This window comes from Mesoplodon bidens, assembly GCF_964165515.1.
Source record: "Mesoplodon bidens genome assembly, chromosome: 3".
NCBI lineage: Eukaryota > Metazoa > Chordata > Mammalia > Artiodactyla > Ziphiidae > Mesoplodon > Mesoplodon bidens.
The window spans coordinates 91757038-91780386 of NC_138178.1; the positions used below are offsets into that span (position 1 = coordinate 91757038).

Consider the following 23349-nt stretch of genomic DNA (forward strand, 5'->3'; position numbering starts at 1 on the left):
GGGCACGAACCCGTCTCCCCTGTATCGGCAGGCGGACTCTCAACCACTGCACCACCAGGGAAGCCCGCCATTTCTGTTTTGAGCTACAGAAGGAAACTGACAGGTTGTTTTGAATTGAACTTCAAAATCAGGTCAGGGCAAAGTGCTTGAAAGAGCCTTCAGGGAAATGAAAAATGTTATCTGTTCTGTGGTATGTTTTGAGATTTTTGTTTTAATGTAGTAAAAGTGTCCTGACAGAGATTTTGATAGGCTTATATTACATATTTATGTCTTTAAAGCAATCAAAGAAATCCTTTATAGTTCATTTTCTGTTTTCTCTCCAGGTATTTAGTCTTCCTGCAGATCAAAAGGGATCTGTACCACGGCCGCCTCCTCTGTAAAACATCAGATGCTGCCTTGTTAGCAGCTTATATCCTTCAAGGTAATGACTTTTGACAGGATAAATTTGCTTTTCATGCTAAGTACTGATTACATTATTTCAGTTACCACAGATGACTACTTCTTGGATATAAACAGTATCTAACTTGAAACAGAGCCCGAGTTAAAGGACTTTGCCTGGACTCCCTAGACCCAGGAAGCCCTGACCTTGCAACCTTAAATTGTTTGTACCTAAAGTCTTTCTGGCAGCCCCTTCAGACTCTGTTCGGGGGGGTGGCTTTCCTTGCACCCTTGGTTGATAAAGTTATCGAGACACTGGAGAGTAATCCAGATCAGCTTTTTCCTGTCTTTTTATTCAAATCTCAAAGATGTGAAGCACGTTGGAATTCTGGTATCTGTTTCAGAGACCATTCCATTCAGAGTCCTTTCCATTCAGAGTGCTCTAAGTTAAAAATGTTTCCAAGTAACAAACCCATTTTCTAACATGCAAAGAAGGCAGAGCTGGGGTTGTACTCAGCCAGTACCCAGACTGGTGGTGTTTGCAAAACAGTGGGAAAGGTACATACTCTTCATATGTGATCCTTTCTCCTTTCGGGAAATGCAGGGGACTTCTAAGTATGCTAAGTTCGTAGACTTCTCTTAGTCCTTTGGCCTGAAGCTGTCACTGGGTTATTTTGGACCATAGCACTAAAATCATGAAGTTTCTATCAAAGAATCTGAATTCATAATCAGAAATCTGTGAACTCCAGGAAGCTACTTTGTGAACAGAACCTAAAAAAATGCTTGCCAATAAGAAACTAAAGTTCTTCCGGCAAAAAAAAATATCACAGCTGCGTTAAGAATGTAAAAGTCAGCCTATTGCAACTTTGACTTCTGAGACTCCTGTTTTAAAAAACCTCCTAAGCTTGAAGTCTAGAAGGTACTTGCCAACGTTAAGGTACCCAAAGATACTCCTTTCATTTTTAAAGGAAAACCTGGTCCCATCTAAGTGAAATTTTAAACTCTAGTTTTACCCTGACAACCATATTGAAATTTTCTTTTTTTTTTTAATTTAAAGAAGTTATTGATATCCAACAATGATGTTTCCCATTTGGACCTTTCTAAGTAAAATCATAATAAATGACTCCATGGCTCAAGATCACTTCAGACTTTAAGCCCAGGGAAGCCTTTAGTCTCTTGCTAAATAATAGAAATTCCCGAGTAGTTTGGAAGGCACGATGAGGAGACCTGTGCCATAGAACAATATTCAGTTGTGGAAAAAGAGCACATTTTCCTCTTAATATTTACTCCCCGCTCAAGACTTCTCATCTGCACTGGCTGTGGTTCTCACTAGGGGAGGAGAAAAGACAACCACAAAGCAGCTGAACTTCTTAACATCCTTCCTCCTGACACACACAGTGTTCCCTGTGGAATGCTGCATGTTGAGAAGGCTGGATTCTGACCTAGGAACACATTGCAGGGAGTAGCGTGGGCCCACTGGCCCCCCCAGATCTGAGATCTCAGCAGCTTTGGGGATGGACTCTCTGTGAATCTGCAGGACGAGAAAGCCCCACCCCCTGCTGGGAACGGAGAAGTCAGCCTTAGGACCTGGTGCTCCTGAACTCAGCGGCACTTTCTGCTTACAGCCAGTCTTCCCACTCTGCAGCCCTCTCCAGGGGGCCTGGCACCTGTTCAGCCCTCAGTGAATATTTATTCAAATGTATTCACTTGATTGGATTTGATTGGGACTGAGAGTTGAGTTCTCAGTTTGGGTCATGGCTCATTTGTCATTTTGCTGTGTCCCTGCTAAAATCCTCAAAACGAGATTTAGACTTTGGATGTGGCTCAGGCCCCAAAGCTTCTGTCTTTCTGATCAAGCTCACAGTTTCCTGTGCTGCCACAAAGAGCATTGCTCTCAGGCTCTCTTCTGGGAGCCTGTGGGCCATGGTGCAGGCTTCTGCTCTTCTATTGCAAATTTACATGTGGTGACCTCAGAACGCAGGGTCAGCTCTACCATCTCTACTTGGCCTTGATAGCAACTCAGTGTGCACACCTGGGAAGACAAAGGTGGGCCTGCTCCAGAGGAACATGCCCTCTGCCTGACTCACACCCGTGCTCAGGATCCACTGTTCTTTGCAAATCTGGTGCAGACTTTGGCTTTTGCTCTCTGTGTTAATCTCTTGTTGCTTTGCTAGTGATGATTTATCTATCTCCACAATTGTTTTCCTCTACTTTCCTTTTGCAAGCGGAGATTGGGGATTATGACCCAGGAAAACACCCTGAAGGCTACAGCTCCAAGTTCCAGTTTTTCCCTAAACATTCAGAGAAGCTGGAAAGGAAGATTGCTGAGATTCACAAAACAGAACTCAGGTGCGTGACACTCGGTTCAGTCCAGGCCACTGTCCCCCTCACAGCCTGAGCACACAGCCTCTGCACTGCACCCTCTGCTTCTGCAGACCCAGGCTTCCAGACTCTGGGATGTACCATTTTCAGTGATCCACTGACAGTACAACCTCAAGGCTCCCTCTCCAAGAACAGTGCTGTAGGCTGAGGCTTAAAGGCAAGAGAGAAGCTATATTGTAAGGAAAATGGAGAAGGATTGGCCTCTGAAAGGTATTTGCTCCACTAAGATAAATGAAGAGACAGAGGGAAGAATCATGAACTGGGGAAAAGGAAAAGGAAAACATAAAGAGCAGAAGAGGGAAGAGAGGAGGGGTTGAGTGGGGGGATGGGAAAAATGGGCAAGCCTCCGACCTCGGTCCGTGACAGTGACAGGGGGCTTCTGGATCAGTGGATGGGACCGCACAGGGCTGGCCTGATTCATAGCTGGTGTGGGTACCTTGAGAGCACCTCGTTCAGGGGTGTGTCTTCAGCACTGCTTCCTCAACCCCACACCCCTGCACTGAGGGAAGGAGGGGAGAAGCAGCTGGAAGCAGGAGGCTTGTCCTCCTCAGATTCTCCTAGGTCACCCAGAATGGGCCACATCCCATAAAATAGCATCAATGCATCCTCTCACCCATATGAAATAGTGTTTTCTACAAAGGATGGTTTTTTAAAAAGCAGCAAAAGGGTGTTTAGGCTCTACTTTGTATGGCACACTGGAGCACAGATTCCCCAAAGTGATAAACTATGAAGAAAAAATTTATATACAATACAGCATTGTAAACTAAAACCTGCTATCATATTAATACAGTGCAATTTAAAAAAAATCTTGGGCTTCCCTGTTGGCGCAGTGGTTGAGAGTCCACCTGCCGATGCCGGGGACACGGGTTCGTGCCCCGGTCCGGGAAGATCCCACATGCCTCAGAGTGGCTGTGCCCGTGAGCCATGGCCGCTGAGCCTGCACGTCCAGAGCCTGTGCTCCGCACGGGAGAGGCCACAACAGTGAGAGGCCCGCGTACCGCAAAAAAAAAAAAAAAAATCTTTTCAAATGTTTTTGTAACTACCTTTCTGGGGAAGGACAATGTCCAAGGGGTGGGAAAAAGATATTTCTAATGATAACATTAACCTTAAACTAGTTCCTACCTGATGCCCCCCGAAACAAAAAATCTTCACCTTCACTCAAAGATTTTATCAACAAATACGTCCCCAAAGCCTCTTTAGCCTTATAAACAGACCACCTGCCCACTGTGTGGTTGGACTGGTCCCCACCCTCCAGAGGAATGGAGACACCTACCAGAGGTGGAATTCTAGCCGCCTGCCACCCTCTCCCTGTGCAGGTGCTGCCGAGCTCCTCCCATCACCCTTAGGGAATAGTGGCCCCTTGTGGTACAGGTCAGAATAAACACATGTGTGAGGGCTCCTGGCTCATTCAAAGGAGAGATCAAGGGTGTGCTGGGACAGCAGGGAGGCCCTGCCAGGAGGGTTTTAGGAGATGTCAGAGCAGTGGGGACAGTCCTCCAGAAACCTCATAGAAGTCAGGGGATCCCCCACGAAAGGATGCCCACTTTGAGGGCCCCAGAGGGTTGAGGGTGAATGCAGCCCACGGAGCCCTCCAGGCTCCACACAGGGAATAAGGAGGCTCCCTGGAAGGGGTAGTGGTGCTCAGATGCCTCTGGTGCCCGGTCCTTTGCCTGATGTACCAGCATTTTCCAAACACCTCCCCTGTGTCTCAGGCGCTGGTGGGTGTAAACGATTCCACAAGATGCCTCCTTACACAGGTACTAACACAGGCTCAGCCTCGTCTTCATAATGTAAACATATGTCTGTGTTTCCTTTCTCCAACTCTAACATGCGTTCCTTGAGGGCCCAGACTGCACTATAGTTTATGGTGTATTTCATACGGGGCAGCACAGAAGCTGCTGAGGTGCTGATTGATTGATGCCTCTCCAGAAAGACACTAGAGGGAATCTGGTCTGCTTCTCCCTCAGGCTGGCTTGTCTTCCTGCCCTGCCATATTACTTGAGGCAAATGATGAACTTAGAAAGTTTCAGTCCTGCCCACCAGCCGTCAGAGTTGTTGACTTGACAAACTGCCCACACCTCCTCACACTGAAGCCAATCCCACATCTGTAGAAGGAGGTCAGCTTCCCAGGGCACTGGACCCTGAGACAGCCTGTGGTGATCCTGCACTGGTTCTGTGTGGAGCCCATCCACGCCCCTGCTAAAGAGGCAGCCAGGAGGGGAGTGATGCTGAAGGCCCCTTCTTCAGATGGCTTGGTGCCAGCGCTGCTTTCTTCCTTTTTTCTGCTTGTTTCCTTTTCACAGTCATCACCCTGTGGGCAGACAGAGGTATTGTGGAGTCTGGGGAGCTCAGCATTGTCTTCTGTTGCATCTCTTTACCCTCCATTCCTGTGTTCCCATTTGGTAAAGGAAGAGGGTTAGGCAGCAAGATATACAGGTCCCTTCTTTGTGTTTCAGTCTAGATCAGATGGTCTGCAGCCAGCCTACAGATGTATTTTTTTTTCTGCCCCCATAGTACCTAAAACCGAAATGCCACATAAAAATCAGTATCTGTGAATTCTCTTTAAAAGTCACACCTAGCAATGCTGGTGTGACTACAATCCAAGACTATAGCTGAGGAGCAGCTGCCCTCATTAGACGGGGTGGCACTCCCAGTTTGCCCTAGTCCCCACCACTCCCTATTGTGTTACACTCAGCCCATGTCATTCATTATGTAGCCTGCCTCACTCTGAAGACTTCCAAGGTTTTTTTTTTTTTTTGCGGTACGCGGGCTGCCTCTCACTGCTGTAGCCTCTCCCATTGCAGAGCACAGGCCCCGGCCGCGCAAGCCCAGCGGCCATGGCTCACGGGCCCAGCCGCTCGGCGGCACGTGGGATCCTCCCGGACCGGGGCACGAACCCATGTCCCCTGCATCGGCAGGCGGACTCTCAACCACTGCGCCACCAGGGAAGCCCCTGAAGACTTCCAAGGTTTTGACCCTAGATAAGAGTCTCTGAATTCGGTCCTAGGATGGAGCAGGGAGCACACTCTATGGAAAAATCGGAGTGTGAGACACCCTGAGCACTTCCTAATTGAGTTTACCTCAGGGGAACTTATGGGAGCAGGAAATCCTGAAATTACCCAATTTTCTTTATTCCAGTGGCCAAACACCAGCAACATCGGAGCTGAACTTTTTAAGAAAAGCGCAGACATTGGAGACATACGGAGTGGACCCTCACCCGTGTAAGGTGAGACCCGCCCCCATGGCCGGAGACTGCGCTGACCTTGCCCCCTCTAGGCAGGGGTCCCCAGTCCGCGGCCTGTTAGGGCCACACAGCAGGAGGTGAGTGGCGGCGAGCGAGCGGAGCTTCATCTGCCACTCCCCATCACTCGCATTATGGCCTGAACCATCTTCCCCTCGCCCCCATCCATGGAAAAATTGTCTTCCACAAAAGTGGTCCCTGGTGCCAAAAAGGTTGGGGACCGCTGCTCTAGAGGGTGACAGACAGACAGGGACCACATGCCTGTGCCACCCGCTCCTTCAATATTGGGATGATTGGCTTTTTTAGTGGCAGACGCCAGAGAAAATGTCTCATTGTGAAAACTCCTCTGGATTCCACGCTGCATAATCTTGTGGTGCCACATCGATGTCAGAGGGTCCGAGACAAAGTCCATCTAAATAACAAACTGGAAACCGGGGCCCCACTTTGGCAGCAGTGGGTAATTTGGTGGAAGTAAAGAGAGGAGGAATGGGGGAGGCCCCCCGACAGGGAATGATCAGAGGCGGCTCAGCGCACTGCCCCCCCTTCCCTGACCCGTAATCTAGTTTCCTTCCAAGAGTGGGTTTTTATTGACTGCAGCGGCCTAAGTCACTGCGTGGAACTGCAGTGGAGTCACGTTTAATTCCATTATGTGCGTGTGAGGGCGGGACAGGAACCAGCCAGGGAGGCTCTGCCCAGAGAGGAACCTCTGTGATTACTCACGTGAGTCTGGCATTTCAGAGACGAGCTCAGGCAGCCACTCGAGACTACGGAAAGCAGTGGAGACCCGTGGCCTCTTCCTGTCTCTCTGTGGCCGGGTCCCTGCGCTTCATCTCCTCATCCCAGCTGCTCTGACACTTCTGGTCTCTGCCTCAGTTTCTCCAAATCTTTGCCTCTCTCTTTCCACTACTAGAGAGACCCCAGTATCACAAGTGAAACTGATTCTCAAACACTGACCTCTTCTTCCTAATAAGTGAGGGGCACCATAAGTTTCCAATAAAAATTAATAGAATAGAAACCGAGGAACCCAGTGATGTGGAGGCAGAGTTGCGTTTCCCTTGGCCGCTTGGTGAGGAGATGGTGATGTTTTTGTTGCATAGGATTTAATGCCGAAATGTCAAATATGAACTTTGAGAACATTCTGGCACTCAGAAACCTGGTCACCCTCCCAGCTCCACAGTTCCCTATCTACCAGCACAGCCTACTGAAGATAACCCCTGTGCTCTTGGGGGCCAGCACTGTCAGAAAACACATCCATGCCATTTTATACCAAAAAAAAAAAAAAAAAAGACATATGGATATTTACAAATGAATTAGCAAAGCTTCCTGAATAATGCCTTCTGTACAACCGATGTAGTTTAACTTGCATAAATTCCTCAGATACTATCAGCAGGGGGGCTGCAGAGGACTGAAGAGAGCTTTGGAGTCAGCTGGCCTTGGCTCCAGGGCTGGTCCCCTCCTTCCTGGGGCCTTCAGAAACTTCTCTGAGCCTCGCTTTCCTCATCCGTGTGAAAGTCCTCAGCAGATACTCCACACCTGTGCTCCCTGAACTGCTGAGGCACTTCAGGACCTGAAAAGACAACAGCTGCCTTCTTCTCTTCTCCGCCATCCTATGTGCGGCTGGATTTGCTCCATGTCTTCTCACAAGGCTCACAAGTCTTGTCTTCTCACAAGACTTTCAGGATCAAGCAATTCCTGGCCAAGAAATAAAAGCAGAATCATCCCGTTCCCCAATGGATTGGAATGAAAACTGGTAATAAAATGAGGTACAACTCCAAGAGAAGACATTGGAGAAGAACCAAGCTGGGTCTATAAGGAGCCTCGCATATGAAGTGGCACACATTTATGCTGTGTCAAGGTCACTTGCATCTTACCATATCACTTTGAGAACGTCACTACCGTCTGACCAGCTGGGTGTGTTTTATTGGGAAAATTATTTTTCTCTTTGCGTGTTTCTGCACTAGTGCTTTGGTTTAGTAGTAAATACGTGAGACCTTTGGTTAGAAGGGGAAAAAAAAAAGACATAGCTGCCTAAAGATAGATATGGTCAACAGAAGATGCCAGGTCACCTCTGCATTTAACCCACATCTGTCCAGTCCCCTTGAGGCCACACAGAGTGCCCACCTCTTCAGAGATGGGTCCCTAGGCAGGGCTGTCACCTGATGGCACGTAGAGGTGGGCTGACAATGAACCTGAGCATGACAACTGAGTGTAGCAGGGTGGGAGTTCTCTGCTGTTGCCTATGGGGCTCTGGAAGCTACAGCGGCAGCCAGCTTGGCGTCCAGCCCAAATCCACATGCACCCTAGGACTGCAGGGGTCCTGGCTCAGGCCTGTCTTTGACGAGTCTGTCCACCAACAGACAGGGAGGTGAAGAGGCTACAGGAAGGAACCGGCTTTCATACCAGGCCCTGCACAAGGCCCAGTCCCATATATCATATCATTTCATCCCCACAGCACCCACTCCTAGAAGGAGGGAGGGAAGAGATGTTTGTGGCACACCTTCCCTAGCAGGCCCACTGGAATCCTTTCACATTACTTTCTTATTTAATCCTCATGCCAGCACTGGGAGGTGGATATTATTCTTCCTGATTTATAGACAAGAAGATGAAGAAGATGAAGGTTCCAGGAGGCCACAATGTACAAGGAAGGCCCTGAGCGGCAGAGCAAGAATATATGAACTAAGTCACTTCCTGCTGCTGTATATCTCTAAGGAGCAGAAGCCCCAGGAGACGTCCTCTGGGGAGAAGGTGGGAGGAGTCATCTTGCTGGGATTCCACTCCCTTGTTCCTGGGCCCCATACTTCTTGCTCACCCAGGGCCACATCAGGGCCCTGCTGCAGACCCTTCGGCTCATCTCATTAGGCTCTGGCTCAGGATTCCCTCGGCCCTCCTGAGAAAGGAGAACAGTTTGGGAGCCTTTACTCTTGTCATTAACTAGAGTCACTTTGGTGATAGGCTACCAAGCACTCTCCTTAATGTTGCTACAAGGAGAGCTGAAATAAGCTGGAGTGCTTGGTGTAATAAATACTGATGATTTCTATTACTGGGCCCTGGGAATCTGGGGCACACAGCCCTAGGGAGGACAGAAGAAGAGGAATCGTTTCGATAATTAAATGAGATCAGAACAACGCTTCGGTCGGGCTCTGTTCTCCTGGACTGATTAAGAAGCTGCTGTTCTTTCTGTCCACACTGATGGTTTCTTTCTGCCCAGAGGGTCCTTGCCTGGCCCTGGGACTAGGAAGAGGATATCCTACCCACTCTGGGTGGGACAGCCAGAGGGCTCCAGTAGCTAGCTGTCTTATACTAATACCCAAACTCTGAACTTGCACAAGCTGTCCTGAGCTCTCTGCCTTTCCCCTGACCCCCAGCTCCTGGCAGGAGCCCCTAGCAGACCAAGCCTACAGCTGCTGGAGGAGGAGGATGGAGCAAACCACTGACAGCCCAGTGTTGCGTCTGCTCCCTGGCCCTGACACCTCTCCAACCTCTCAGCATCTTGTTCCTTCCAGGGGGCCTGGGACTGGTTGTTTGCCTTGGGTCTCCTGCAGGCCCAGACTGTGGCCTCCTGCCCTGTCAAGGATTTGAAGTGGTCGGACCTACCACGTGAGCCCAGCCTTATCATGAATCATGAAGGTGCCATTTATTGAGAGCCTCCACATGCCAGCCACTTACACTATCTCATTTAATCTTTTTTTTTTTGGCCACACCACACGGCATGTGGGATCTTAGTTCCCCGACCAGGGATCGAACCTGTGGCCCCTGCAGTGGAAGCGTGGAGTCTTAACCACTGGACCACCAGGGAAGTCCCAATCTCATTTCATCTTTACAATAACACTGCCAAGAAGACATTCTTGGGCTTCCTTGGTGGCGCAGTGGTTAAGAATCCGCCTGCCAGAAGACCTAAATAGACATTTCTCCAAAGAAGATATACAGATTACCAACAAACACATGAAAGGATGCTCAACATCACTAATCATTAGAGAAATGCAAATCAAAACTACAACGAGGTATCACCTCACACTGGTCAGAATGGTCATCATCAAAAAATCTACAGACAATAAATGCTGGAGAGAGTGTGGAGAAAAGGGAACCCTCTTGCACTGTTGGTGGGAATGTAAATTGATACAGCCACTATGGAGAACAGTATGGAGGTTCCTTAAAAACCTAAAACTAGAACTGCCATATGACCCAGCAATCCCACTACTGGGCATATACCCTGAGAAAACCATAATTCAAAAAGAGGCATGTACCACAATGTTCATTGCAGCACTATTTACAATAGCCAGGACATGGAAGCAACCTAAGTGTCCATCGACAGATGAATAGATAAAGAAGATGTGGCACATATATACAATGGAATATTACTCAGCCATAAAAAGAAACGAAATTGACTTGTTTGTAGTGAGGTGGATGGACCTAGAGTCTGTCATACAGAGTGAAGTAAATCAGAAAGGGAAAAACAAATACCGAATGCTAATACAAATATATGGAATCTAAAAAAAAAAGGGTTATGAAGAACCTAGGGGTAGGACAGGAATAAAGACGCAGACGTAGAGAATGGACTTGAGGATATGGGGAGGGGGAAGGGTAAGCTGGGACAAAGTGAGAGAGTGGCATGGACATATATACACTACCAAATGTAAAATAGATAGGTAGTGAGTAGCAGCCGCATAGCACAGGGAGATCAGCTCAGTGCTTTGTGAACACCTAGAGGGGTGGGATAGGGAGGGTGGGAGGGAGAAGCAAGAGGGAGGAGATATGGGGATATATGTATACATGTAGCTGATTCACTGTGTTATAAAGCAGCAACTAACACAACATTGTAAAGCAATTATACTCCAATAAAGATGTTTAAAAAAAAAAAGAAGAATCCGCCTGCCAATGCAGGGGACACAGGTTTTTCCCCTGGTCCAGGAAGATCCCACATGCCACAGAGCAACTAAGCCCGTGTGCCACAACTACTGAGCCTGTGCTCTAGAGCCCATGAGCCACAACTGCTGAGGCCACATGCTACAACTACTGATGCCCCCGCGCCTAGAGCCTGTGCTCCACTACAAGAGAAGCCACCGCAATGAGAAGCCTGTGCGCCGCAACGAAGAGTAGCCCCCGCTCGCTGCCACTAGAGAAAGCCCACACGCAGCAACGAAGACCCAATGAAGCCAAAAATAAATAAATAAAATAAATAAATTTATTTTTTAAAAAAAGAAGACATTCTTGTCTTCTTTTTAAGATGAGAACACTGAGCTCTGAGGAACTAACTAACATGTCCAGTGTTAGTGGCAAGGACGGTACTGGGACTCGAACTTGGAGTTGTGGAGTCTCAGTGCTGTGCTCTTTCGGTTATCATTCATGGTCTTCCATCTGGAGAGATGGCATTTATTTAGGAACAAAGCGGGACTCACTGCCAGTTCTGATAAAGAGAGGACAAAAGACCTACGAGACTACTGAAATCATCATAGAAAAATGTAATGTAAATTCACCAAATGGCTTTATGTCTGTTTTGTATAGACCAGGGGAAAATTGATTTCAGCAGGGTCTACGTTAGATCAACCACACAAATAAAATGATAGTGTCATTCGCCTGCTCTTAAAATAGGATCATTACTTTCATAATCCAGCTACCAAAGCTCCTCTCTAAATAAACCCGCTCCCCATCTTGACACGTTGCCCTTGACCTCAGAGAAGCAGAACAAGAAGCATCAGTGATGACTTGCCCTCCCCCTCAGGTGGGCCCCTCTTGGCTACACTGTGGGGAGCGTGTTAGGTTTACTGCCAGAATGAAGAACTAAAGCCACTTAAGTGGCACGTTTCTGCCAAGATTTCCATTTCTGAGCTGTCACGGGTTGACGCCAAGCTTCTTCCAGGGTGCCTGCCTCCTCCTCCTCCTCATTTCCACTCTGGCTTCTTGTGACTGTGTTTAAGTGTATTGAAACTGGGTGGTTTTCATGATTGATTGAATGTGAAGGTCCCCAGCTATGAGCCCTTTCAGGAATGGGCACCACTGTCTGGAAGAGCATACGGAATCTTCTTCTCTCAGGTTTTTTAAGAATAATAGAGGCTTCATCCACCCAGACTGAATGAGTTTCAGTCGTGCTCCAGAGAGGGGATGGCTGACTTTGAGAGGCATAACAACCAAGAATGCTGTGGTCCTGACTCAGTCACATCCAGGATGTCCTCTGGGGAGCAGCAGACAGAAGCCTACTTCATTGTATCCATAGGTAGATCTGGGCAAAGATGGCCAGATGTCCCTATTTCCAAGAACCAGTCAGTACTATGATTTCCAAAAATCCTTCTCTAGACAGAGTGATCGTCTAAGGGTGAACATTTGATGATGATGTATTGATGCAGGTCAAGTTTGATGGTGGGTTCCGTATGAACATGAATGACTGTGCAAATCCATCCCCTCCCCAAGCAAAACACGGTGGCCTTGTCCTGGCAGTACATCATTTAGGCCATCTCCCTAAAATCGGATGGAAGTATCGATAGTATTTCTTGGAGTATGTATTATTGTCCTCATCTTACAGATGAGGAAACTGAGGTCCAGAGAAGGAATCAAGTAGGTTACAGAGCAAATAAGAAGCACAGTTGGGTTCTTAAACCAAGGCTGAAGCTCCTTCCACAAGGATGAAAAATTGAAAATAGATTTGTCATCTCACAACCACAGAAGCAAGCTAAAGTCTTTTGACTGTTACCTGATGTAGAGCGGGTGTGGCGATATCTGCTGTGGGGCTGTCAAGACCTGAGTTTTTATTCCACCTCCCAGATAATTAATGGCTCAGCCCTGTGGGTGCTGATTGCATTGGGATGGGCAGGGGACAGGGAGAAAAGATAGAATCCAGCTTGATAAGATGGAAGAGCTGAGGAACAGCTTACTGCCATCTGTGTCACTTCTCTCCTGGTCCTCATTTCCTTTTCTTTTTGTCACATAACTTGTCCTTCCACATACAAATCCAAAGGGCAGGCTCACAAGGAGAATGGCTTGTTAGATGAAAGAAACTGGGAAACTTGTGGCTGCCTGTTTGTGTTTTCACGCTGGTGCACGGTCTTTTTTTTTTCGGGTGCGCTGTGCAGCTTGGGGGATCCTACTTCCCAACCAGGGATTGAACCTGAGCCCTCAGCAGTGAAAGCAAGCGTGGAATCCCAACCACTGGACCACCAGGGAACTCCCTGATGCTGGTCCAGATGGGAGATTTCTTGCTGTAATTCCAGCCCCATGCCTCACGTGTCAGAGACGAGTAGCAAACATCCCAGCTGCCCACACTGTGGATGCCCACGTGCCAGGGCCTTGCAGCTTCATCTGCAACTATTGCATTGGAAGCAGTTTGGATAATTGCTCTCTTCAAATGGGAGGATGGATTGGGATTGCACAAGGTGCTATTATGACTTATTGGAATAATAAGTAATACTTATTGGCGTCTAATAGGGATTTACTCCCAGTTTGTTCCCTGTTCCAAATCAGCCAGTCTGGTCAGGAGAGACTGTTCCCCTCTAACTCCAATACCTGCCTTCACTTGGAGGCCGGCCCTGTGGTGTCCGGGCGGCGCAGATGGCCAGCACCACCCAATTCGTGGGAGGACCTGCCCTTCCCTTTGCTCTGGCCAGAGACAGGCCTGTCACCGCGATGACTCTCACAGACGTCCTTCCCCTCCTGCCCACTTCACTTTTCCCCCGGATCCCAAATGTATCACCCACATCCCCCCTTCTCCATGGTCCCTAACAATGAGTAACTTCTCCCTTTCTACCTCAACTTCCCACACCCTCTTTTCCTAAGTAGCAAAATTTAAATCCATCAGCATCAGGAAAAATAGTAAAATGTTAGGCTTTTTTAAAAGAGATTCTGTATTGAGTTCAATAAACTCAGCTAATCAGTAGCAACTATAATATTATTAACAGCAACACAACCATTAGCATGTATTGGGTGCTGACTGAGCACAGCCTAAGAGGCAGATGATGTCATCAACCCTGACTTGACAGCGAGGGGCCTGAAACACAGGGCAACGAAGGGACCTGGCTGAAGCCACACGGGAGGTGAGTGCAGGGCCAGGACCTGGGCCGACTGACCCGGAGCCCCTGGTTCTGGCGCAGGTGCTCTTCTACCGTTGCCCACAGGGGCCTGGAGTGCGAGACCTGGAAGGAGGCCTTTCCTGCCCGCTTCGCTGCTTCCCGTCCCCCCTCTACCATCCACAGTCCATCCACAAGCCTCTGCAGGCCCTGCCCTTCCTTTCCATCCTTCCTCCTGGGCCTGGCCTTCAGCGAGCAGCAGAAGACACCTTCCTCCCTCTGCCCCACTGTGCCCTCCCCTCGTTCTGCTCACGTGTGGGCTTCCCCCCGCCAGCCCCCGGCAGCCACACTGGTCCCTCTGGCCCACCTCACTGCCTCACACATTCTCCTGATAAACGTCTCCTGCAGGCCTGTTCTCTGAGTACAAATAAGGTAAGGCCTCCACCCTCGAGTCTCTGTCTAAACCCGCAGTTGTAGGCCTTCCTCGGGTCCTGCCTGCACAGTGAGCTGAAGGCCTCCCGGTGCCCACCCTCCCACCCTGCGCACAGAGCCCTCCCTCACCCACCGCCGCCCCCCCCCCCAGGCCAGCCTGCCCAGTTAGTGCCGGTGCCCCCTGGCAGGGACAGTGTTTGTGTGCAGTGCTGGCGCTCAGCTGTTAGCACCCACCACCAAGCCCTGATGATAGGCAGGGGGAAGCCCAGCCCCGTGGCTTCAAAGTATCTCCATTCAGGTTATTTTTAAATAGCATTTTGCTGTGCCCGTGGGTTGAATGACACTGTGCTTGCAGCCAAGTGTTGGGGTCACGACAGACCCTGAGGAAAGGACAGTAACAACTATGCATTAATTCAAATGTCTGCAAAATATATTTAGTTTATTCCCTGGGCCCAGATGCTCATACCTGTAATCCTGACTCTAAGAGATAGCTTTAAGGCAAAACTGCACTTTTCCTTGAGGCAAGGCTTATGAGGCACTGCAGAGGCCCCACTGTTCTTAGGACTGGTTAGGCTGAAGATCTGTGCCAGGGAGGCAAAGCCTGAAGGCGGGAGAGACTAGGAGAGCCTGACAGCCACGGCCCGCACTTGCACCCCTCACACCAGGGGCCTGGCCTCGACCCCATGGCACTATCTAAGCTGTGGCCCAGACAACTGGCCTGCATGCCCATGCGATCAGCAGCCTGGCATAATTTTCTGGCCACCTGAACACACACCCTGACAGAGCAGATTCTCACCTGTGGCCGCTATCAGGTGAGAGAATGTAATCGTCACCCAGCTTTCTGTGCCCCGTCCCAGCCTAGAAAAGACCTGGGCCTCCTGGAGCTCATTTCCCACGTGGTGGAACCAGGACCTACGGCTTCTGCACCTTCTCCCCTGTTTGCCCAGTAGAACCTCAAGCCTTGTGTTTACCAACTGATAGTGACAGGTGACCAGGAGGCCTCTTTGTTGGTTCAGGCACCACAGGGCTGGCGATAGCTGTTGCACTTGGCCAGTTGCTTCTTATATTTTCTTCAGCTAAACTTTCCTGAGGGAGCCCAGGGTGTCAGGCCCTCATGATAATGATAACAGCTATTCTCTCTCTCACACAGAACAGCTTTCTCGAAATATAATTCACACATCAAAAAAATCCATCCTTTTCAAAGTGTGCAATTCAATGGTTTTTAGTCCATTAACAGAATCGTGAAACTTGTGAAACAATCACCACTAATTTTAGAACATCTTCATCACCTTCAAAAAGAAACCCTGTACCTATTAGCTGTCACTCCCTATCTCCTCTTCCCCACAGCCCTTGGCAACCAGTAGTATACTTTTTGTCTCTGTGGATTTGCCTGCTCTGGATATTTCATATAAATGCAAGCATACAACATGTGATCTTTTGTAACTGGCTTCTTTCACTTAGCATAATGTTTTCAAGGTTCATTTGTGTTGTTACAGGTATCAGTACTTCATTCCTTTTTACTGCTGAATAATATTCCATTGTGTGGATGTACCACATTTTGTTTATTCACTTATCAGCTGATGGACATTTGGATTATTTCCACTTTGCAGCCAGTATGAATAATCCTGCTATGAACATTCATGCACAAGTTTCTGTGTGAACATAGTTTTCAATTCTCTTGGGTACATACCTAGGAGTGGAATTGCTGGGTCATATGGTAACTCTACGTTTAACAATTTGAAGAACTTCCAAACTGCTTTCCAAAGTGACTGCACCATTTTACAATCCCACCAGGGTTTGCGGTTCTCTTTGGATATTCACAACAGCTTTCTAAGATTGGTATTATAATCTGCAACTTACAGTTAAGACCACCGAGGCTCAGAAAAGGTAAGTAACTTGGCTATTACTTCCAAATGCCAGGCTCTTCCCTCTGTGACCAACGGCCAAGTATTAACCCTGTATCCCCAGTGAACAACTGTGTTTCTCACCCTTTTACCTCTATGCCTTCATCACCCTGATGAGAAATCTTTATGTGTTACAGGACGTGTCAGGAAATGCTGCATTTCTGGCCTTCACTCCTTTTGGGTTTGTTGTTCTGCAAGGAAACAAGAGGGTCCACTTCATTAAATGGTGAGTATCTTTATTTCCAAAACAGACTTTTTATACCTCACCAACTGGGGAGGGCTGTGGTTCCCATGTCCTATGTCTGTGATTGGGCGAGTTCTGGTTCTGAGCCCTCTCCAAAGCCTTGCATCCATAATGGTAACTGGTGAAGGTAGTGGTCTCTTCTAGGGATCCTATGCTTTCACAGGGGTGTTCCTGAGAGCCAACAGCCTCTCCAGAGAGAGAAAGGGTATGGAAAGTTGGTTTCTGGGTAGGATGAGACGTCTAGAGCTGGAGCCAATGTTAGGGAAGCAAAGTTCCCATGAGAACTGAATCCTTGGGACTGTCCCCCGCTGAGGACCATAGCATCTGCAGGGATGTTTACTCCTGACCCACTCTCCTAACGAAGGAGGGCTTGCAATGACCCCTGGGGCAGATATAAGTTACCCTGTTGCTCTGGCAAAACACCCTCCTCGGACCAAACCCCATGGTGGGCACTGCCTGCAGGAGCACAGATGCTGCTCCGTCTCCTGTCCCTCTTCAGGGCTTAGGTGTCCTCAGCCTCCAAGAATCACATCCCCACTCTTTCTTCCCTGCCCTGCCTCTTCCACTCCCAGTTCTAGCAGGCAAGAGCCACTGCTGCAGCCACAGCTGCTCGGAACTGCTTCCTCTCCGCCCATCTGTTGGGGTCTGTTCTGCTGCGTGGCTCTGTGAGCTGATGCTGCAGACTGGTTTGTTGATGGAGGTTTGGCTCTCTTAGAGACCCTTTTTCTGGCCCATGCAAACATCTTGCAGCCTCATGTTGCATGTTTTACTAAGCCCCTGTGATCTCTGAACCTTCCTGGGCCTTAGACTGCCAAGTCTAAGCTGGCCAGCTCCTCTCAGGGGCTTGGACAGGCGTCTTTCCTTGGCCCAGCAGAGCTCAGCCAGGGAAGCCTGCTCCTGTCTTGTCTCCTCCGCCTTCTCAAGAAGAACTAGCAGGGAACCTGATGACAGAGCTGCTCCCTGGTGAGCTTTCTGCTGGGGATGCTGCAGGCCAGCTCTCCTGTGACATCCTCTTCAGCTCCCCTGTTAGCTTGTGAACAGACACCCCCTTTCCAACCCTTGTGGCTCTTGTGAAGTTTGGCGACATGATCAACCACAGTGCTTGTGAAACTGCTCCCCAGACATGCCCGGCCAGGCCCCATTCCCCAGAAAACCACTTCCCAGGGCGGCCTGCTGCTCTGGGCTAACTGGTGTGCTCCCTAACACGCCCATTTGCTACCCCTTCTCAAGCTGGCCCACTCACTGCACTTCTTGGGTGAAAATGGTGAGGGTTTGGGGTCTTCTATCCACCAAGGTACTTTTCAGAAAAAGACAATGAACAGGGTCAGGCCACCGCTCTCCCAGTGAGGAGCACTTGCTATTTGGAGACCTCTGGGTCGTCTGATGTTCCTTAGAAGGCCCGGATCCTGGCCACACTCCAACCAGGGTAGCTATCTCATGAGGTGGCTGGTAGGGGGCATTTTAGCTAGAAACAGGTAGGACACACCCGGGTCTATAGTCCCTAAAGTATCCTTACCCTCCAGAAGCCCTGCTGCTCACTGGGTTGTCCCAGACCCTTTTTCCTTCTATAGCTTCTCTCACAGCCCATTTCTTCAGGACGTCTCTTCATATGCCTCAACTTTAAAGTAATAGATGTAAATTTAATCACACTTCCAATAGAAAATTTCCTACTTTCCTATCTTGCTTATTGAAGCCTAGGATGATCTGTGTGCTTGTTTATACAATCAATTGATATTTATTGTATTCTGTATGTGTATGAGAGATTGATTGATTGGGAGGGAATCTAACAGGGAAGGAATCCCATGTGGCTTGTACTAGCTCAGAACTGGTGGTCAGAAGTTGTGAGCTCTCATCCTGACCCAGCCATGATTTCCAGGGAACAGGTGACCTTCCTCTGTCCCCTGAGTTTTGTCCAGTAGTAAATTGGGTACATTGTTCTCACTACCTTTCTGCTACTTTCTAGGATATTGAGGAAATCTCCCTAGAAATCTCAAAGAGGAAGAAGCCAAGTGGAGGCAGATATGCATGGTTAGACCTCCTTGCAGGGTCCCAGTTGGGTAGAAAAATAAAGACTCTGCCCCCAGTGAGGTAGGAGGGCCTTCAGGCTCCAGAGGGTAGCTGTGTCAGGCCAATGGAAGGGAAGTGAGGAGTGACCAATGCTGAGGCCTAGTTCTCTGGCTCTCAGGGACATCCACCTAAGACCCCAGTCATTTTTCCATTTTGTAAATGTAACCAAGGCTGAGAGCAGTATGTGGAGGTGAGGTCTAAGTCGTGCCATGTGCAGTAACCATGTCCCTTCTTCTGATTTGTGTCTGTCCTGCGGGTGGATGTACCCCAGTATCCTGTTTGCCTCTTTTACTGCAGCCATTCACTGGGCTGGTGGCTTCAAGGATTTTTCTACAAAAACCCCTAAGCCCCTTTCCTGGTCAGTACGCTGCATGACTGTTCCATGTAATCTGTTCTCTCTCTTTGGTATGTTGCCCTGCCCCCCTCCCTGAGATTGTTTGACATTTGTCTGCATTAAACTGCATTTTCCATCCAGTGGCACAGTCACCTGAAAGACTCAACTCCCTCAGAACCTGGTCGCATTGTTTTTCATTATTTGCTGTTATCTTGAACTTTGGCCTCATCAGCTACCTGTGGCATCTTACGTTTGACAGTCCCATCCAGATAATGCACCTGTGTTATGAACCAAATCCCGAAATGGCCCAGGACCACTCTACCTAGACTCACTTCCCATGCAAACGTTTCCCTTTTACAGCCACTGTTGATGAGCCCGAAATCCTCCTATCACCCTATTATTATAGTGTGATTGACCAGAAAACTGTGGATTGAACTGTTTCAACAACTGTTCTCTAAGGCCCTTGCGCTGCTGTCTTGTTTCAGTTCTAATTTTGGCTAAAACTGTGTCTGTGCCTGGAGCCCCTTCCAGTCAGGGTGGGCTGTGCATCTACAAGACTTAGCTGTGAGCAAGTAGCCCACAGTGAGGTGACGGGTGCTCTCTTTGTGCTTCTAGGAATGAGGTGACCAAGCTGAAATTTGAAGGAAAGACTTTTTATTTGTACGTAAGTCAGAAAGAGGTGAGTGCTGGCTTCCTCCTCTTCAGGGAGGGCTGGGGCACTGGGGTGGCTCCTGATGGCCAGGGCTGAACCAAAGTGGTCCATCCAGGCAGAGCTAAGCCCCCTGCATGCCAAGCCAGGACCAAGGTCAAGGCTGGAGGTGAGGAGACATGAGATGACGAGAGGTGGCTGTAGGTCCTGGAGCACAGGGACTTCCTCAGGGATGCTGGTGACCCTCAGAGGTTCCATACCTCCAGGAAGTACAGAGTAAGATTCTTTTGCTTCCATATGAAAATTCCAGGAAGATAATAAATACAAAAAAAAATTCCAGATGAGAGTGCCACTTTCTCTGGGGAGGGCTCACTTGGTTCAAGCGGTGCCAGCAGAGACTTACTCTGATTGGACCTGCCAGGTGTGCCCTTCTGCACTGAACTCAGCTCTGTCCTGTGGGTGCTGCAGGCTTCTCTTCCCGCCAGGCAGCCCCTTCCCCGTCTGAAGCCTCTCCCTGAGAGCACTGGGGAGCCTTCAGACAGCTCAGGGCTCAGTGTCCTGGCCCTCTTCACCCTTTGCTCCGCCATCCACACTCAGCTGTTTCTATGTGGGATTTTTTGTAGGAAAAGAAAATTATTCTCACATATTTTGCTCCAACTCCAGAAGCCTGCAAGCACCTCTGGAAATGTGGGATAGAGAACCAAGCCTTCTACAAGTGAGTGGACACTTGGGATGGGAACTGCCTTTATCAGGGCCAAAGCCATAGAAGCTACTTTTAGAGGAACAATGGGCAGGAAAGTTTGAGAAACTCTGACAAAGGAGACATGAGATGACAAGGCTGGGCTTCCTTATAAAACTCAGACCCCTTTCCGGGTGGCTGTCTGTACCACCTGGAGGGTCAGAGCTGATGTCTGGGAATGTGTGTCAGCGTCAGCGGAGTTGCCCAAGGCGTCTACCTTGCGATGTCGTTGGACAGCCCCCAGTGGCAAAGCAGTTCTGGGTCTTTTCAGGGTAAGGCTTGGGCCAGAGAAAGCCCATAGGTGCCTGACTTGAATAAAGCTGGCCCCTTGGAGCCATTCAGAGCCCAGAATACAAGAGCTCCATGAAGGAACAGGCGCAGCCCAGAACAGCTCCCTAAGCCTTGGAGAGACTCTGGGGCCCGCTCCCCAGTGGGTGGCCTGGTGCTGAGCTGTGGTTGATACCAGCCCTTCCTGGTGTGTCACTGACAGAGGTGTTGCCAGTGACAGGCCAAGTGCTCAGGAGCTGGGGGTGGGGTAGCTGGAGGAAGCAAGGACTTGACTGTTACTGAGATAGCAGCTTTGGGGCAAAGGAGAGAGCTTAGCTTACCAAATGATTTTGTAAAGTATATTGAGGCTTTTGTGCCCAGTTTTCTTTTTTAAAGAAAAGATTTAAAAAGTTGTTATAAAAGCATTAGGGAGCAAAGAAATAGCCCATCGAGAAACTGGGGTGATGCCAGATAAAGTGTATTTCGCTAAAACCCTTGGTCTTGTTTTTAAAATAGAATGCCATGACTTATGCTTTAATAAGCTGCATCTTAATCAGAACAACGTAAGACAGAATGTGTGGTATATTCCTCCCCTGACAGGCCATAGTTCTCCCTCCAGTTACCTGAAGGATCCAGAGCAGAATTGCTCTGGGCTGGGAGGGCACCATCTTCCTCCCCACTCAACAGACTCTGCTACCTGCTGACTGCTGTGGGATGCTGGCCCCCAGAGGCTGTTTCTTGGGCAGGCTTTCTGAGTTGTATAATAAATTCTGTGCATTTGATACCAGAATCAGGGGTGAGTTGAATGGGCAGCCTGAATTCTCACCTGAGTGGGCTTCTTTCTTTTCATGGAGAAGACACTCGGAAGACTTCCATGTGGTCACATTTCCCTCCTATTCAGTCCCTGGCTGTCCAAGAAAAGCCAAGAAAACATTTCAGCACCATTTCTGGAGGCCCTCCTTTGTTTTTCCGTCTGAGCCATGGGAACAGAATTGTGCTTCTGAACCTGTGACCAAACTCAGTTTCTGAGTCTTTCCTTAACAGATTGCCAACATCCACACTGGAAACCAAGGCCACTTTTCACTGTTCTCCATGACTACTAATTAGGTGTTAAAAGCCTCTAGCCTGGGTCAGACCCCCATTTATGCCAAGTAGCTAGCAGGAGCCACTTCGGCCTCACTCAGAGTGTCTGTCATGGGCAGATCCCTGCCCTGCTTTTGGCCTAGTGCTTTGAAGGGAGCCGGTCAGACTCAAGAACGTGCTCAGATAAAAATAACTTTACGTGTCTAACACGTATTAAATATTTTAAACCAAAAAAAAAAAAAAAATGTGCTCAGACAGGAGAGTAAGTAGGCTCAGAGCCTCATGGAGCCCTGAGACAGGTGGGGATGGTGTCCCCAGCACCTGCTGTTCATGGATTATAGGGACAACTCCCTAAATATTCACTGCCCGCTCAGGACAAAGGCTTCAGACCAGTTCGGTTCCCAGCTGGGTTAGCACTACAGGCACCCAGGGCGTGTTGTGGATGGGGTCAGGTCTTAGGAGATTCAATCTGGGCAGCTCTGCCCAAGCTTCCCTTTCTAAGTGAGAGGAGGTACAGGGATCAGAGCAGTCACTCAAGGGTGGCTTCCAGAGTCTCCACCTCAGCTGTTCACAGCCTTGAAAGTGGTGTTAATGGGCTTTCTGGGGGAGGGCAAATGGTTCCAAGTTCAAACAAATGGTGGAACTTTTATTGAAGTTCAGCTAGTTTCTTCATTTCACAACTTCTCAGAGTCTCTAATGTGACAATATACTTTAGGTTCTCTCCAAGAAGGAGATGGAATAGGAAGGGCACTACTCTCTTCTCCCCCCAGTTACCCAGACATGGACATGAATTCTCAAATACTAGGACTGGAAGGGACTCCTGAGGTCAAGCAGTCCCAGCTCCACCATTTTATAGATAAGATTGAGGCTAAGAGAGGAAAAATTTGCCCAGGGTCACACTGCTAACCAGTGGCCTGGCTGAGATTCAGCAGGTGGCATTCTCTTTCCCTAACATTTATTCTCTCAGTCCCCATGGTGAACCCATGAGGCACTCTTGGGGAGCCCTCGCTCTCCTAATGTGGAAGTGGGTTGCAGCACGCCTGTCCATAGCACTGAGACCGTGAACACGGCCCTCAGGTGCTAAAGGAGAGTCAGAGACAAGCAGGGCTGTGAAGGGCCTTTTCCTGAAGGGTTTCTTCAAGTAGCCTTTGGAAGGAGCTGGGGACACAGCCTTAGGCTGTAAGGCATTGCAGGCCATCTCTTACACTGGACTTTGCCTTGCTGCAGAGCCTTAGGCTGTAAGGCATTGCAGGCCATCTCTCACACTGGACTTTGCCTTGCTGCAGGCTGGAGAAGTCAAGCCAAGTCCGCACAGTGTCCAGCAGCAATTTATTCTTTAAAGGGAGCCGGTTCCGATACAGGTAAATAGTGACAGTAAGTAACCGTTGTGGACCTATTTTGAGACCCTTCTCTGGAGAAGGGTGGCCCAGTGGTCCTTATCCTGAGAACAAAGACACTGGGAACCTCCAGAGAAGTGTGAGGTTTCCATCCGATTCTCCTGTCTCCTAACCCTTTGACTATTTCTTTCCTTCCCTGCAGCTGTTTGCCTGTAGGGGTTAAAATGTGTGTCTTCTCCTGCGCTTACAAAAGCAGCAAAATAAGAACTGTAAGAGTGATTCCTTTCATTTCTATATA

At 48.9% G+C, this 23349-nt stretch overlaps 1 protein-coding gene across 5 annotated transcripts in view; it reads left to right on the plus strand.

Annotated features, from left to right (window-relative positions):
• The window catches only part of FRMD5 (FERM domain containing 5), a gene marked incomplete at both ends in the record, with an annotated part of 348831 nt that overhangs the window by 317040 nt on the left and 8442 nt on the right, over positions 1-23349 (plus strand). For 3 of the 5 annotated variants that reach the window (XM_081228954.1, XM_081228956.1, XM_081228957.1), the window contains 7 exons: positions 324-421; positions 2604-2727; positions 5899-5986; positions 16469-16557; positions 19592-19655; positions 20249-20340; positions 23001-23075. In XM_081228954.1, coding sequence (XP_081085080.1) covers positions 324-421; positions 2604-2727; positions 5899-5986; positions 16469-16557; positions 19592-19655; positions 20249-20340; positions 23001-23075 — 630 coding nt within the window. Of the gene's footprint in view, positions 1-323; positions 422-2603; positions 2728-5898; positions 5987-16468; positions 16558-18913; positions 19001-19591; positions 19656-20248; positions 20341-23000; positions 23076-23349 lie in introns of all 5 variants that reach the window. The other 2 variants (XM_081228955.1, XM_081228958.1) reach the window with 2 other exon arrangements.